Raw genomic sequence first — 18,172 nt, forward strand, 5'->3', positions numbered from 1 at the left:
ACAGTTTAGACTCCTATAGCTTCATTTGTGGAAACATTTTTGTCCAGTTCTACCCCAACAAATGGAGGTAACTGAGTTATATCGTCAGCTGAAACAGCATTGCTTACTAGATCACCTGTTTTTTCTTTTTTCAGGATTGCTTGTTTGAATCGCACTGGTACTACATTGTACTTCATCCACTTCTTTCACATTTACAGACTTCTCACTTTATTTCCCCCTTGTAAGTTTTTTAATACAAAGCTGCAACAAATGAATTACATTTCACATATTTCCATTGTCTCCAGTGGTCGCTGCGTGTTGTTTCTGTGTGTCCAATCTCCGTCCTCAGTTATACCAGTTCCTGGGTCCACAATTGCTGCACTGCCCTCTTCTGCTAGCCCTTAGTTGCAACATATGCCGTTGCCTTGTCCAATTCTACGGTGCGAGCTATGTTGTCTCGCTGATATTTGCCGTCGTAAAGTTCCCGTCCTCTTGGCATCCACCATCTTTTTAATATTTGCGTGCACAGTTCCATGTTACAGTTCGCACACTGTGTTACACTGTCCTCTTTCTAAATTGTTCCCGACCGCTGTTTCGACCTCCTACAGTTTTTATTTTCGGGCGCTGTGCTCCACTTGTGACGGTGCGGCTGCTTTTTCTCGTCCTCCAGAAAGTGTCCGCTCTCATTACTGTGGGTTTGTTCTTCTGCTGTCCGGTGGATACGCGTTCCCTGTTAAAGACGAATGCTGCATGTGACTGGAAAAACTGTAGTAAAATCAGAAGCATTAGACAAATCCAACGGGTGCAACAAATGTTTCTCCAAAATTCGCGTGGCATGATATACAAGCCGTGGCCGTAATCTGAACACTAATAATGGTCAAACTGTGTAATATTCGAGCGAGCGTTGTGTCACAGATAACACGTTTTGTAATCCTTTCCGGTATTAGTTTTGGTTCAATACCGTAAACAGGCTATTACGAGTGACTTTGTGTGCTGAAACTAGAACTTAAGATTGATTTAGGTTTGGCAAGGATTTTGCATCAAATAAGCGCCAATATATCGAAGTTTTTCACTCATAGGCTACCTTTCAATTAATCTCTCATTTAACCTGATACTGACAAGGGAACCTCCCCATCGCACCCCCCTCAGATTTAGTTATAAGATGGCACAGTGGATAGGCCTTGAAAAACTGAACACAGATCATTCGAGAAAACAGGAAGAAGTTGTGTGGAACTATGAAAAAAATAAGCAAAATATACAAACTGAGTAGTCCATGTGTAAGATATGCAACATAAATGATAGCGTGAGCGTAGAAGTGCCGTAGTCCCAGCCGGCACGGTAGCTCAGCGTGTTTGGTTAGAGGGTTAGCTGCCCTCTGCAATAAAAAAAAACTGAGTTAATAGATCAACACCGAACTTAAAAGGGTGCCTTTGGACATCCGCTCCGATCAGATAAAACGAACAAAATGAGACTTTAAAAAAAAAAAAAAAAAAAAAAAATAGTCCCGTGGTTAGCGTGAGCAACTGCGGAGTAAGAAGTCCTGGGTTCAAACCTACCCTCATCTGAAAATTTTTCTTCCTTTATTTTCGCAAAGTTATGATATGTCCTTTCTTCCATTGTCGTCTCTGTTCACTGTAATAAGTTTAGTGTGTATGTTTTGCGACCACACCGCAAACTTACAGTTCGGAAAATATTCATTGACCTTGTTATTGAAGTCGCTAGCTATATTTGCTGGATTCATATTGCCCACGGAATACATCTCACGTATTTAATGCACTCCCGTCCAAAGTAGCGAACAGTCAACTGCCAGCCAGGGAGCCTCGTTAGCAGGAATACTCCTCTTCCGTGCGCTGTTGTCGACTGACGTGGTTGTGATTCGATGTTTGTTTAGGTGTAGTATCCTCATGCTACGGCGCAGTTACTTCGCATCGGACGGACGGACGGACAGATAATAACTGTCTGAAAATAAAAAAAATAAACTCTTCACTCGAGGGTAGATCTGAACCAAGGACCTCTTGAACCGCAGCTGCTCACGGTGACCACCGGACCACGACCCTCCTGAGCTCACTTCCTCCTTGATGTTGCCTATCTTGCACAGGGACTACTCAGTTTGTATATTTTGCTATTTTTTTCATAGTTCCACACAACTTCTTCCTGTTTTCTCGATTGATCTGTGTTCAGTTTTTCAAGGCCTATCCACTGTGGCAACTTATAACTAAATCTGAGGGGGGTGCGATGGGGAGGTTCCCTTGTCAGTATCAGGTTAAATGAGAGATTAATTGAAAGGTAGCCTATGAGTGAAAAACTTCGATATATTGGCGCTTATTTGATGCAAAATCCTTGCCAAACCTAAATCAATCTTAAGTTCTAGTTTCAGCACACAAAGTCACTCGTAACAGCCTGTTTACGGTATTGAACCAAAACTAATACCGGAAAGGATTACAAAACGTGTTATCTGTGACACAACGCTCGCTCGAATATTACACAGTTTGACCATTATTAGTGTTCAGATTACGGCCACGGCTTGTATATTATGCCACGCGAATTTTGGTTACACAAAAGTCACAGTTTACAAATTAATATCGGAATTGGACGTGCACGTTTTCCTCAAACATTCTCATCCACTTTGCTGCATTCCACTGTCAAGTTTTAATCATTATTCTACAAAATTATCACGTCCCTTCGGACCTCCTTATATACGCATCTGAACATCATCCTGGCGGAGCTTCGAATTGAACTCTTTGCACTTCACAAACCAGTTCTTTAGCCCACAAGTGACGCATGATCGTACCGACCTCTGATTGGCTGATACACATAATAGCAAATCCGACATTACCATGAAAACCGTGCACTGCACATCTTTTACATTTGACCAAACACAAGTTAATAGCTCTTATGAAGAATTTAGTAAATCCACGAATACCAAACTAACTCCTTCTTTAATTAACAAAAGTATTGTACAATGTTGCTTGTTTGCACAGTCTCCTAAACAGGCTAGTTACACTTTAATGTTTCTCCTGAGTATGATTCCCTTTTTTTACACAGTTCTCACAAGAACGTATACTCAGTTAGTAAACATAACAATATTCAAAAATTATCTTTCTGTACATTCACACCATAATTCAGACCAATAAATAAAATATATTTTAACTGCGTATTACACTGAAGCGCCAAAGAAATTGGTTCAGACATGCTATTCAAATACAGAGACATGTAAACAAGCAGAACACGGCGCTGCGGTCGGCCACGCCTATGTAAGACAACAAGTCTGTGCTGCAGTTGTTATATCTGTTACTGCTGCTACAATAGCAGGTTATCAATATTTACGTGAGTTTCTGTGTGACTTTATAGTCGGCGCACGAGCGTTGGGTCACAGTACCACCGAGGTAGCGATAATGTGGGGATTTTCCCGTACGATTATTTCACTAGTGTACCGTGAACGTCAGGAATCTGGTGAAACATCAAATCATCGACATCGCTGCGGTCGAGAGATCCTTCAAGAACGGGATCAACGACGACAGAAGAGAATCGTTGAACGTGACAGCAGTGCTACCCTTCCGCAAATAGCTGCAGTTTACAATGCTGGTCCATCAACAAGTGTCAGCGTGAGAACCATTCAACGAAACATCATCGATATGGGCTTTCGGAGCCGAAGGCCCATTCGTGTACCCTTGATGAATCCATGACAGAAAGCTTTACATATCACCTGCGCCCATAAACACCGCCATTGGACTGTTGATGACTGGAAACATGTTCCTTGGTCGGACGAGTCTCATTTCTAATTGTAACTAGCAGATGCACATGTACGGGTATGGAGACAATCTCGTGAATCCATGACAGCAGGAGACAGTTGAAGGCTCTGTAATTGTGCGAGGCGTGTGCAGTTGGAGTGATATGGGACCCCTGGTACTTCTAGATACGACTCCGACAGGTGAGACGCATGTAGGCATCCTGTCGGATCATCTGCGTCCATTCATGTCCATTGTGCAATATAAAACTTGGGCAATTGCAGCAGGACAATGCGACTCTCCACACGTCCAGAATTACTACAGATTGGATGAAGGTATACTCTTCTGAGTTTAAACACTTCCGCTGGCCACCAAACTCCCCAGACATGAACATTATTGAGCTTATCTGGGATGACTTTCAATGTACTGTTCATAAGAGATCTCCGACCCCTCGTACTCTTACGGATTTTTGGACAATTCATGGTGTCAGCTCCCTGCAGCACTACTTCAGACATTAGTCGAGTCCATCCCACATCGTGTTGCCGCACTTATGCTAGCTCGCAGGGTCACACACGTTATTGAGCAAGTTTCTTTGGCTGTTCAGTGTATTTTATAATCCATAAGATGCTCACAGCCTTCTGCCACAGTTATACCTACTTGCAGCTAGCTACTGGATCAGAATGTATCTGTCTGCTTGCTTCTGTCTCTTACATAGAGAGGTACAAGACAGGGTGCTACGTCTCACTGTCACTGTTAGAAAAAATTACCGATAATTTTAAAACACTGGTCATATCATATAGTTTACGAAAATCTTCTCATTTCCATTATTAATTTTTTCCAGTCCCACTTTTCGTGGTGTTCCTCATAGATCTAGTTGTTCTATCAGATGAACTTATTTATTCTAAACATCTAAATTTCAGTGACATTATCACTTTGGTTTAAACTTTACAATACTTAATTTATCTATTTAATTATGTGATCTACATGTCATCTGCACACTTTTGATAAAAATTATAGGGAATGATCTAGGTGGTACGGTTACATGCTGGTAAACAACATATTACATGTAAGTAGTTCACTGGGACAACTGTCATAAGAACTTTCACACAAATTTATAATATTATGGATAATAAGCAGTAATACACTTAATTTTAATTTTTAATGTACACATGTTACCAGATTTTAATTAAAATTTTGTATGTGGAGTAGACTTTGTGCCGAATAAATGTTTTTAAGCTGTATTAAAATGTGTTTTGCTACTTGTCAGACATTTTGTATTTTATGGCAAAATATGACAGAAATCTGTAGAAATTCATTGAACTCTTTTCTGAGACTATGACAGCTATCATGATATCTGATGAAAGTTAATCTCCTTCAGGTATTGTTGATATTGACATTACAAACCTTCTCGAATTGCATGGACTATTTATGACAAATTTCATTATGGAATAGACATGCTGTGAAGGAGCTTCTTGCGGTGTCACCGCCAGACACCACTCTTGCTAGGTGGTAGCCTTTAAATCGGCCGCGGTCCGGTAGTATACGTCGGACCCGCGTGTCGCCACTATCAGTGATTGCAGACGGAGCGCCGCCACACGGCAGGTCTAGAGAGACGTCCTAGCACTCGCCCCAGTTGTACAGCCGACTTTACTGGAGATGGTGCACTGACAAATTACGCTCTCATTTGCCGAGACGATAGTTAGCATAGCCTTCAGCTACGTCATTTGCTACGACCTAGCAAGGCGCCATTATCATTTGCTATTTATCTTGTGATGCATGTACAGTCAGAGCGATGTTCACCAATTATGGATTAAAGTTAAGTATTCCAGCAGCAACGTACTTTTCTTGATAGTATAATTACTTTACCTGTTCCAGACCTCACGCCAGCCTGCGTAAGCTTAAACGCGTGCCTTTCGGCTTCCTCCAAACCCCGTGAATTGGCTCCTACCAATTCACAACACATCTAATATTCTTAACTCCTTGAATACATGCTTACAAGATGTTTGTGAACACTGTATATCATTCTCACAACTTGCTTTTGTGTTATCTTTATTTTCTTCCTAAGTGATGTGTGACATCACGTACATAATTGTACCATAAGACACTAGTGAGTGAGCTAGTTTCCATTAACTTTTCGTATGTAAAAGATGACAGCAGCCTCAAGCGTACATAAAAATGTTATCAATGACGATGCTGCTGGTTATCACAACTCCTCATGCAAATTGTGTCAGATGTCATAATGAAGGTGAAGGGACTCCAGCATAGATTGTGTATGCTCCAAAGAATTTAATTGCAATCAGAGTTATTACCACATTATGTTGGAGAACTGTATATTATGGCTGTTACCATTAACTTTCCATAAATTTCTAATGTTGTATCTCAGGCTTCAAAATGGTGATCATTATCAAACCTGATAATATTGCTTCTTTCATATTTCTATCCCTTTTTAGTGTAAGTGGCAAGTTATCCTTCCTTCATATCCAGTCTGTACTTACTGGAGGGTACGATGTATCCATCAGTATTCTACATTACTGATTCAGTAGTCTAATGATTTTCATACATGCATATTACATTTACTGTATTTGTAAGTTGTAACTCCTTTAAATAATCCGAAACTGACTTATTTAACTCATTTACTCTAATAAATCTTTTAATATTTGTGACCATAGTTTGGCCCTTCTCAGTGTCAGAATTTACTTTCATCTCACAAAGTATATAGAACAAGGAACGGCTCTGAGGTGACCTCACGATTATATACGAAAATCATGCTAGAGAGCAGCAGATAATGTAGACTAAATGTTTTGACCTGCACATGGCATGACAAGCTCAGAGATCATCAGTTGGCTGTAGGTGCTGCAGCCACTTATGGTTGTAATCTGGTTCAGTCATGAGGAATAAATACACTCCTGGAAATGGAAAAAAGAACACATTGACACCGGTGTGTCAGACCCACCATACTTGCTCCGGACACTGCGAGAGGGCTGTACAAGCAATGATCACACGCACGGCACAGCGGACACACCAGGAACCGCGGTGTTGGCCGTCAAATGGCGCTAGCTGCGCAGCATTTGTGCACCGCCGCCGTCAGTGTCAGCCAGTTTGCCGTGGCATACGGAGCTCCATCGCAGTCTTTAACACTGGTAGTATGCCGCGACAGCGTGGACGTGAACCGTATGTGCAGTTGACGGACTTTGAGCGAGGGCGTATAGTGGGCATGCGGGAGGCCGGGTGGACGTACCGCCGAATTGCTCAACACGTGGGGCGTGAGGTCTCCACAGTACATCGATGTTGTCGCCAGTGGTCGGCGGAAGGTGCACGTGCCCGTCGACCTGGGACCGGACCGCAGCGACGCACGGATGCACGCCAAGACCGTAGGATCCTACGCAGTGCCGTAGGGGACCGCACCGCCACTTCCCAGCAAATTAGGGACACTGTTGTTCCTGGGGTATCGGCGAGGACCATTCGCAACCGTCTCCATGAAGCTAGGCTACGGTCCCGCACACCGTTAGGCCGTCTTCCGCTCACGCCCCAACATCGTGCAGCCCGCCTCCAGTGGTGTCGCGACAGGCGTGAATGGAGGGACGAATGGAGACGTGTCGTCTTCAGCGATGAGAGTCGCTTCTGCCTTGGTGCCAATGATGGTCGTATGCGTGTTTGGCGCCGTGCAGGTGAGCGCCACAATCAGGACTGCATACGACCGAGGCACACAGGGCCAACACCCGGCATCATGGTGTGGGGAGCGATCTCCTACACTGGCTGTACACCACTGGTGATCGTCGAGGGGACACTGAATAGTGGACGGTACATCCAAACCGTCATCGAACCCATCGTTCTACCATTCCTAGACCGGCAAGGGAACTTGCTGTTCCAACAGGACAATGCACGTCCGCATGTATCCCGTGCCACCCAACGTGCTCTAGAAGGTGTAAGTCAACTACCCTGGCCAGCAAGATCTCCGGATCTGTCCCCCATTGAGCATGTTTGGGACTGGATGAAGCGTCGTCTCACGCGGTCTGCACGTCCAGCACGAACGCTGGTCCAACTGAGGCGCCAGGTGGAAATGGCATGGCAAGCCGTTCCACAGGACTACATCCAGCATCTCTACGATCGTCTCCATGGGAGATTAGCAGCCTGCATTGCTGCGAAAGGTGGATATACACTGTACTAGTACCGACATTGTGCATGCTCTGTTGCCTGTGTCTATGTGCCTGTGGTTCTGTCAGTGTGATCATGTGATGTATCTGACCCCAGGAATGTGTCAATAAAGTTTCCCCTTCCTGGGACAATGAATTCACGGTGTTCTTATTTCAATTTCCAGGAGTGTAATTTAAGAGTTCTCTCACTGTAGCATATTTAAATTCTGCGTTCATATACTCTATCAGTAGGAGATAAACAACTCAGACTGTGTGTGGTGCATAATGCTTGGGTGTAGCTGGCTGAGCATAATCGGTGCAGCTGACTGCAGTCTTAATCAAGGTCGATTTCTGGGAATAGATAAACAACGCAATGTCTTGCTGTCATATCACGAGGGATATGAAGCATGGCAGTGACAATCAGTGGAGGGTTAAGTAAATGGACTGTTCTCCCATGACTATTTGATTATACGTTGTCTTCGTACAACAGAGCAGCGTTGATGTAGTCTGAGAAGCTTGACCCACACCAGATGCACTGTTTTCTGGAGTTCCTAATGGAGCACATGCAGCATGGCATTTTGCAGTAACATTACACACAAATTAATATTTCTTAACCTAATAGTTCTCTCTTGACAACGTAGTTGTATGCAGACTATCTAAATCGGAGCAATGTGTTACGAAGATGGCATAGCTTGCTATTTGTTGCATGCTTATATGACAGAACCATCTGCAATGGCAATCAACATACAATACCGTCAGGGTAAATGAAGCATTCTTTTACCATCATAAGACGGTATGGTATCTTATATAGCTGAGCAGCAGCTGATGTAGTCATTTGACCTGCAGTGGAGATCCACATCCAATGCAGGGGGCATAAATAGTGTTGTAGTCATATGATTGTATGTTGCCTTCATAGAGCTGATAAGAGCTGTAGTCTGAGACGTTTCAGCCCACACATCAAATCATCGTCAGGTGTTCCTGGTGTAGCAATCTATTTTCAACACAGGGGGTTTAAATGAGAAAATCTTTCTCATAATATCGTTGTATGCTGCCCCCATGTGGGTGATCAACATTTGAGCCTGAGATGTTGTGTCCTCTCTTAGTTTGTCATTCGCAGGTGTGCCCATGTGGTAGATACAGAAATTTTGGTTGCAACAATAGGTTTTGTCATCCTGGTGAAGAAATAATAAAAGTGTTCTCTCATGCCTGTGTCCCTACTTCCTGCCTTTACGCAGCTGATGATCAAATGGTGTAATTTGCGATGTTTTAGTCTGTACATGTCATCCAACTCACTGGTGGAGGCCCACAGTCAATGACATTAGTAACGAAACCTAGTCGTGACCAAATGGTTTTATGCCGCTTTCCCACTGATAATGAGCAACTGAGATTGTCTCAGACGTTTCAGCCTGTATTTGGTGAGTTATCCTCAGTTCCCACTGATGGGGCCCGTGTACTACAGCTGGATGTGGCAGCAGCAGATGTCCAACAAGTAAACATACAGTTCTTTCTTAGCCATGTCATTTCATGCTGCCCACATTAGGCAGAGCTGCCATTGACCTAGCCTGAGATGTTTCGGCCCACATGTGGCTTGTCATACATCTACATCTACATTTATACTCCGCAAGCCATCCAACGGTGTGTGGCGGAGGGCACTTTACGTGCCAATGTCATTACCTCCCTTTTCTGTTCCAGTCGGGTATGGTCCGCGGGAAGAACGACTGCCTGAAAGCCTCCGTGGGTGCTCGAATCTCTCTAATTTTACATTCGTGATCTCCTCGGGAGGTATAAGTAGGGGGAAGCAATATATTCGATACCTCATCGAGAAACGCACGCTCTCGAAACCTGGCGAGCAAGCTACACCGCGATGCAGAGCGCCTCTCTTGCAGAGTCTGTCACTCGAGTTTGCTAAACATCACCGTAACGCTATCACGGTCACCAAATAACCCTGTGACGAAACGCGCCGCTCTTATTTGGATCTTCTCTATCTCCTCCGTCAACCCGATCTGGTACGGATCCCACACTGATGAGCAATACTCAAGTATAGGCCGAACTAGTGTTTTGTAAGCTTCCTTCTTTGTTGATGGACTACATTTTCTAAGGACTCTCCCAATGAATTTCAACCTGGCACCCGCCTTACCAACAATTAATTTTATATGATCATTCCAATTCAAATCGTTCCGCACGCATACTCCCAGATATTTAAGGGGAGCGGGGGTGGTCAAATCCAAAAAATTACGATTTTTTTTTTTTTTTGCTACTGAAAATTAATTGGAACATTCCTCTTTAATGTAAACTTTGAATTATTGTTCTACTCGCCCTAGAAGTGGTGTTATTATCATTTTCCCCCACGCCTGCAGAGGAAATGGGCGGCCGCTGAATGCATCCAACATCCTCTCATGACTTCCTGACGAACTGCTTGGGATTTTTTCGGCCTGTTACGCATACAGCGCCTTATGTTACGCATACAGCGAGTGTGCAAGGGTTGGCTACACTGTTTTCTGTGACAAATATTACCCGTATTTCCTTAGAGCTTACTCCTATTTTCCTCAGAATTTCGAACATCTTGCTCCATTTAATATTGTCGTTCACTTTTGTTCTGGGTACGATGCCATGTCTTAGTAACCGTGTATATAAGAAGAGGAAGAACGTAGAGAAAAGAAAATTCACACTAATACCAAGTTGCGATACTACAATGAATAAGAGCGCGGAACATAGTCTCTTGGCTGTTTACCGTTTCGAATTAGTTCAGTGTTGCGCCTATTGTTGGTAGTATTATACTTCTTGTGTAAAGCGTAATATGCAGTATGTACAAGAATCAGGAGGGAACAATAAAACCAATTTTTCATCACTTAGCACAGCCAGAATTGTTACACAAATGTCTACATGGGAAGACGCAGAATCCTAATGAGAGGGTGAACAATTTGATTTGGAAAGTGATTCCTAAAAGGGTGTTTCTAAGCATAAAAACACTGCACTTTGGCATTTATGATGCAATAGCAACCTACAACCAAGGGAACAGTGTGAAGTGTTAAGTTCTGAAGGCATTAGGATTTACAGCTGGGGTGAACACTGTACGAGCACTAAGAAATATTGACAGAGAAAGGATAATAGGAGCAGAAAGAAGAGAAAGGCATATGAAGTATGATAGAACAACAGGCCAGAAAAGAAGACAGAAGAGGAAGCTTTTGGAGGATGAGGAAGAAGACCCTGATAATCCATCCTATAGAGCAGGAATGTATTGAGAAACTTTGATAGCCATTTCTCGTAAATTAGAATTTTTCGAATATAAGGTACATTTTCTCAAAATCCACTCAAGCTAGAGAGATAAAATTTTTATTCAGCACTCCTAGTGGTCAAAATTACATTGTAACACAGCCATTTGGCAATATGTTCAGTAGTTTCATTTCAGTTTAATTATAAAGCAATTATTTGTAAAAAAGTTTGGGTCATCAATAAAAAAATAATTGGAAGGAAACTAGAAAAGATACTCCAAAATCCCTCTGTCATAACTGCAATACTAAACCACTCTATATGTAAAAAAAAATTCAAATTTTTCTATTTGGTAGTTTATTCATAAATGTTCCCCAAACTTAGTGATTTTGATATGGGCAGCATAGGCACCACCGGCTCCCCTTAACAGAAGTAACTGCTACCAATGTTTGTTCCGCTATCATATAATCATACAATAAAGGATCCTTCTTTCTATGTATTTGCAAAACATTACATTTGTCTATGTTAAGGGTCAGTTGCCACTCCCTGCACCAAGTGCCTATCCGATGCAGATCTTCCTGCCTTTCGCTACAATTTTCTAATGCTGCAACTTCTCTGTATACTACAGCATCATCCGCGAAAAGCCGCATGGAACTCCCAACACTATCTAAATGGTTCAAATGGCTCTGAGCACTATGGGACTTAACATCTGAGGTCATCAGTCCCCTAGAACGTAGAACTACTTAAACCTAACTAACCTAAGGACAACACACACATCCACGCCCGAGGCCGGATTCGAACCTGCTACCGAAGCGGTCGTGCGGTTCCGGACTGAAGCGCCTAGAACCGCTCGGCCACCACGGCCGGCTCCGACACTATCTACTAGGTCATTTATATATATTGTGAAAAGCAATGGTTCCATAACACTCCCCTGTGGCACGCCAGAGGTTACTTCAACGTCTGTAGACGTCTCTCCATTGATAACAACATGCTGTGTTCTGTTTGCTAAAAACTCTTCAATCCAGCCACACAGCTGGTCTGATATTCCGTAGGCTCTTACTTTGTTTATCAGGCGACAGTGCGGGACTCCTCGAGGTCCGCATGCAGTGCAGCTTGAGGTGACTCGAGGCAATGTCAAACAGAAGGGGAAAGGCATTCTCTCACGACCGTGTCATTTCATGCTGTCCTGTTGTAGCCTGAGACGTTTCAGCCTGTAAGTGTGTCGTCTTCGTCAGGTGTCGCCGGTGGGGCGCACGCGGCGCGGCCGGCTGCGGCGGCAGTCGACGTCGATCACGGGCGGCCCGCTGTCTCGCGCGGGCTCGGTGTGCCCGCCGCCACCGCGCTCGCCCGACTCCTGCTCGTCCACCTGCTCCTCCAGGGACCCCTCGCCCTGCGCCCGCGAGCGCGCCGGCAGCTCGGCCGGGCCCATCGCGCACGCGCCCGCCATCCGCCGGCAGTCCACCACCGAGGAGATCCTCATCGCCAGGGGGTGAGTCCGGCTGTCTACACGGTACCTCCCTTCAGCTCTGGCTGCCACTGATCAGACGCTGCACAGCCGAACATAGATAGTATTTAGAATGAGATTTTCACTCTGCAGCGGAGTGTGCGCTGATATGAAACTTCCTGGCAGATTAAAACTGTGTGCCCGACCGAGACTCGAACTCGGGACCTTTGCCTTTCGCGGGCAAGTGCTCTACCAACTGAGCTACCGAAGCACGACTCACGCCCGGTACTCACAGCTTTACTTCTGCCAGTATCTCGTCTCCTACCTTCCAAACTTTACAGAAGCTCTCCTGCGAACCTTGCAGAACTAGCACTCCTGAAAGAAAGGATATAGCGGAGACATGGCTTAGCCACAGCCTGGGGGATGTTTCCAGAATGAGATTTTCACTCTGCAGCGGAGTGTGCGCTGATATGAAACTTCCTGGCAGATTAAAACTGTGTGCCCGACCGAGACTCGAACTCGGGTTCGAGTCTCGGTCGGGCTCACAGTTTTAATCTGCCAGGAAGTTTCATAGATAGTATTTGTATCACAAATCACTTGCAGCCTTCACCATTTCTACCTTATCATTCACAGGTACCCTATCCAATCAGCTAACCCAATAAATTGCTTCATAAGGAAACCCTACCTACTATCCAAACTACAAGAAACCTGCAAAAGACTGAAACTACCAATACTGCTACCTAACTGACTGCATACGTCCACGACATTGCATACCTAAACGGCCTTATTCCAACATATCCTCTCTTATGGCGATATCTACTGCATTTCTAACAGAAAAAATACACATACGCGAACTGTTAGAGAAGTGAATTTTATATTTTGAAAAAATGGTACTGTACCTGTAGGAAGTAAACTTTCACATAAGACTAAACTCCAGGGTTTAAACTTACATATAAAAATTGCTCTCAATAGGTACAAAAGGACAGTCTGCAAAATTGACATTCAGTTCTGAGATACATATTTTTCTTTGTCACCACTGAGATCACATTTGATTTTCAGTAACACTTAAGAATTTTATTGTTTAACATTCTGCGTGGTGTCTGTTGTTCTATATCGTGTCTTCCTACCACTTTCGCGCAACGACGTTCTGAGCGTGTTTTTTAGTGAATTCACAAGTTTGAACCTGGGACCTGTTGCTGGTAAGGAGACATCAGACCACACATGACATGTAGAGTTCAGAAGAGTTCAGTGAGACTAGCGATGATATCACCAAGTATTTAATGATTTCAGCGTCAGCTCCACTGCACTCCCTGTAAAAGAATCTTAATACTAACGAAATTTAGTGGAAGGGGTTCAAGGCCTTCCTATTTTTAGTTAGCTGGTAAAATAAAGTCGAAAAAGCAGTTAAGTTTACCATTGGAAATTTTATTCTACTCACAAAACACTGTTTATAAATTGCATTATTGATAAAAGGAAATGTTTTAATACAGGATGGTATAAACCAACTGCGTTCAACAAAAATATGAACGAATATTCCCTGAATGGGTCTCCAAGTTCTACAATGGATCGAAGGATGACCTATGCCATATCACATCTATAATCTAGGTTTAAAATAAGTTTCACAAAAGAGAAAACTATCAAAATGGTCTACAGTGACCCTCAATTGTCTTTAATTACTTATCTCACATGTCGTAAATTACAGTGGCTGATGTGGCTTCTCAATAACTATACAACAGAAAAATCATCGCGTTTCAGATTTTTACTTCAAGTGGCAAATGTGAACATCATGAGCTTTAATTGATAATCGACACTAGTATTACGCAAAAAGGGGGTGTAACAGATGAGACTTCTGCAGTTCTGAGTGAAGCTTTATGCGCTGTTATGTGGCATCGGGTGCGTTCATTACTTTGTCGGTGTTCCTCAGGAGGCAGCGGGCAGTACAGCTCCGCTCACCTCGCCGTCTCGGAAGCAACTCTTTCCTAACTTCTCCTTACTACAATTTACCGAAGTTAGTTTAAAAAAACTATCTGGCTGTGTTTTCATCTGACCAATCAGGGTCTCAATGTTAACCTTAAGCTCCACCTACAAAAATTCTGTCTATCCAATGAGAAACGTTATACTTTTCGTGGTGGGGCAATGTTTTTAAAGTTTGACACGTAACAGAGGGGCGAAAAAGTCTCACGCTAAAACTTGCAGCTGGTGTGGTCCTTTTAGTGTTATCGTAAGATCTATACTGTTCTTCTGGAGGGTTCTATCTTTTAACATGGGCTGGGGGGTGGTCCTGACGTAACAGGGAGGCGAAAAAGTCTCACGCTAAAACTTGCGGATGGGGTGGCCCTTTTAGTGTTATTGTAAGATCTATACTGTTCTTCTAGAGGGCTCTAGCTTTTAACATGGGCTGGGGGGGGGTGGTCCTAGCGGTTAGCTGGCAACGTGGGTGTCAGTCCCTTATCGTAGGACCTTCCAGCTTAACACGGTTCTGCTCTCGGCATCTGTTCTCGTTTCTCCCTTCGGAACTCCGCTGACTCACGGTGGGAAGGTATGACATGCATTTAGGCATTCTTGCGTTAGTCTGTGGTATTCCATTTGCTCGCTCGTTACTCGTATTACTTTGGTTACTTTAATGTCACGATTTATTCGGAGCTATGTGACATACTATTGGATTTGCTTATCATGTCAGGGTTTTCATGGAAGGTGTTGGATTTGCCTGACACCTTACAATTGGAGTAACAGAAAAGTCCACATCACAGCTGTCCCGAAGTTCTTGATCTGAATGATCCTCCATTAGCAGAAGTGTGATCATTCTCTACTGTAAAATCGTCTTTTTCATCTATTTCTTTGAACTGCATCACTGACATCTTCTTCCATGCACCGACTAATTATTTGATGAAACTTAGGATCGTTAAAACTGACACGATCCTGTGTACAAATTTTGTACCCTGCTGAAGAAAACAGGTACATAGTCCGTGAAGCAAAGCCTAGGAGACCTCAGCACATATCAGTAACATGTATTAGTAACGAGCAAAGAAGGCTATAATGCAACCAACAGCATAACATCGTAGACGGGGCAATTTAAGTAGGGTAGGGGGGAGTGTAGTATTATTCCGCCTGAACTGACCTTGGAGAACGAGTTCGAAATTTCTCGCACGGTCTTAGGGACCACGCCCCATGAGTTAAGGGTAAGCAAATCTCTTAAGTCATTTGTGTGACTGTGTTACTAACTTGTTGGAGTATTGTAGAACCGCCGTTCTCCTACACTGTTACCTGATACTGAGGCATTGTGTAATAGTGGAGGGAGAAATTGTCTTAGCGGTATACTGCACCAGAAGACGTTTCATCTACATCTACATCCATACTCCGCAAGCCACCTGGCGGTGTGTGGCGGAGGGTACCTTGAGTACCTCTATCAGTTCTCCCTTCTATTCCAGTCTCGTATTGTTCGTGGAAAGAAGGATTGTCGGTATGCCTCTGTGTGGGCTCTAATCTCTCTGATTTTATCCTCATGGTCTCTCCGCGAGATATACGTAGGAGAGAGCAATATAGTGCTTGACTCCTCGTTGAAGGTATGTTCTCGAAACGTTAACAAAAGCCCGTACCGAGCTACTGAGCGTCTCTCCTGCAGAGTCTTCCACTGGAGTTTATCTATCATCTCCGTACCGCTTTCGCGATTACTAAATGATCCTGTAACGAAGAGCGCTGCTTTCCGTTGGATCTTCTCTATCTCTACTATCAACCCTATCTGGTACGGATGCCACACTGCTGAGCAGTAGTCAAGCAGTGGGCTAACAGGTGTACTGTAACCTACTTCCTTTGTTTTCGGATTGCATTTCCTTAGGATTCTTCCAATGAATCTCAGTCTGGCATCTGCTTTACCGACGATCAACTTTATATGATCATTCCATTTCAAATCACTCCTAATGCCTACTCCCAGATAATTTATGGAATTAACTGCTTCCAGTTGCTGACCTGCTATTTTGTAGCTAAATGATAAGGGATCTATCTTTCCATGTATTCGCAGCACATTACACTTGTCTATATTGAGATTCAATTGCCATTCCCTGCACCATGCGTCAACTCGCTGCAGATCCTCCTGCATTTCAGTACAATTTTCCATTTTTACAACCTCTCGATACACCACTGCATCTTCCGCAAAAAGCCTCAGTGAACTTCCGATGTCATCCACACTATGACACTCCCCTGCGGCACACCTGAAGTCACCCTTACTTCGGAAGGCTTCTCTCGATTGAGAATGACATGCTGCGTACTGTTATCTAGGAACTCTTCAATCCAATCACACAATTGGTCTGATAGTCCAAATGCTCTTACTTTGTTCATTAGACGACTGTGGGGAACTGTATCGAACGCCTTGCGGAAGTCAAGAAACACAGCATCTACCTGTGAACCCGTGTCTATGGCCCTCTGAGTCTCGTGGACGAATAGCGCGAGCCGTTTCGCGGCCTTCCGTAAACAACAGTGGCAACTCGGTCTCCACAGCAGTAACCTGGAGGTCTCTACGAAACTGGCGAGGAGGGTTTACAAAATGATCTGTGTACAGTTTTCGGTGGGCTATCCACTGTGCCATTTTACCGCTTTATCATGAGGGGGCTGCGATGGGAGTTTCCCTTACGAGAATAGTCCTACCGCATATGATACGCCCTCGCCTTCCTGCGCCCTCTGAGGTCACTTATCGAACTGTACTAATGGAGGCCTTCAGTCTAACGTGGACCCTGAACGACAGTGCCACTTGGTACCTATGACTGACCCCCCCCCCCCCCCCCCACGCTCTTCGCCGGAAGCCCCAGCTCAGATCAACACCTTGTATCATGTAAACTCCTCAAGACGACTTACTTATCGGCCGGGATAAGTACCGAGCGGGTAGCCGCGCCGCGCCTCAGCACTCTGGCGACGCTGCGGTGACTACAGGTCCCGGTCGTTTGCCCCTGCAGGTTCCGGCGGCAGTCTACCACTGAGGAGATGATCCGGTGCCGCAACTTCCGGCGCCAGAGCTCGCAGTCTGCGGAGGAGTGCACGCGCTCCCGCGGCCGTCGCGACTCGTCGGCGCAGATCATCGACGGCACCTTCGCCACCATGACCGTCGAGACGAGCAGCACCTTCTTCGACTCGAGCACGCAGACCGGTGAGTAGGCCGCGGCAGCCGGGGCGGGCGCGGGGCTCTGGTGAGTACACTGATTCCAAACCTAACACCGAGAATGCTGCTTCTGTAACTGTGAACAGCATGTACTTCAGGGGCAGAAACCCGTTTGTCATATAAACAGACATCTCTTTTGGACTGTGGTTCGGTTATCTGAAGCTGAGTAAACTCGTGTGACGTCCATCATTCGCAAGAGGCTGGGACACGGATGTTACACCACACATTCACGTCTAATAAAAATTCTAGTTCAAGCAACTTATGGCAACGCATCCTGATTACGTCTTCGGAATCAGCAGGTATTTGCGGGAAGAGCGCCATCTAGCGGGTCAACCACAGCGCCATCTGGTTTCCGCCTTCAAGCTAGACGAATTTCGTTGTTGGTAGTTTTTTCGTTTGATGCTTATTTCGTGAGATATTTGGCCCGGTCACTATCAATGGACCACTCTATATATATTCAGGGTGGTCCATTGATAGTGACTGGGCCAAATATCTCACGAAATAAGCATCAAACGAAAAAAACTACCAA

At 44.5% G+C, this 18,172-nt stretch overlaps 1 protein-coding gene across 1 annotated transcript in view; it reads left to right on the forward strand.

The window, feature by feature from the left end:
- LOC124550721 (serine/arginine repetitive matrix protein 1-like) overlaps window positions 1-17,639 on the forward strand; it is a 116,465-nt gene extending 98,826 nt beyond the window's left edge. The window contains exons 10-11 of the mRNA XM_047125442.1: window positions 12,286-12,539; window positions 17,441-17,639. Of these exons, the coding sequence (XP_046981398.1) occupies window positions 12,286-12,539; window positions 17,441-17,639 (453 nt within the window). The remainder of the gene's footprint in view (window positions 1-12,285; window positions 12,540-17,440) is intronic.
- The last annotated feature ends 533 nt before the right edge of the window (window positions 17,640-18,172 follow it).

Source organism: Schistocerca americana, chromosome 9 (genome assembly GCF_021461395.2).
Source record: "Schistocerca americana isolate TAMUIC-IGC-003095 chromosome 9, iqSchAmer2.1, whole genome shotgun sequence".
Classification (NCBI taxonomy): domain Eukaryota; kingdom Metazoa; phylum Arthropoda; class Insecta; order Orthoptera; family Acrididae; genus Schistocerca; species Schistocerca americana.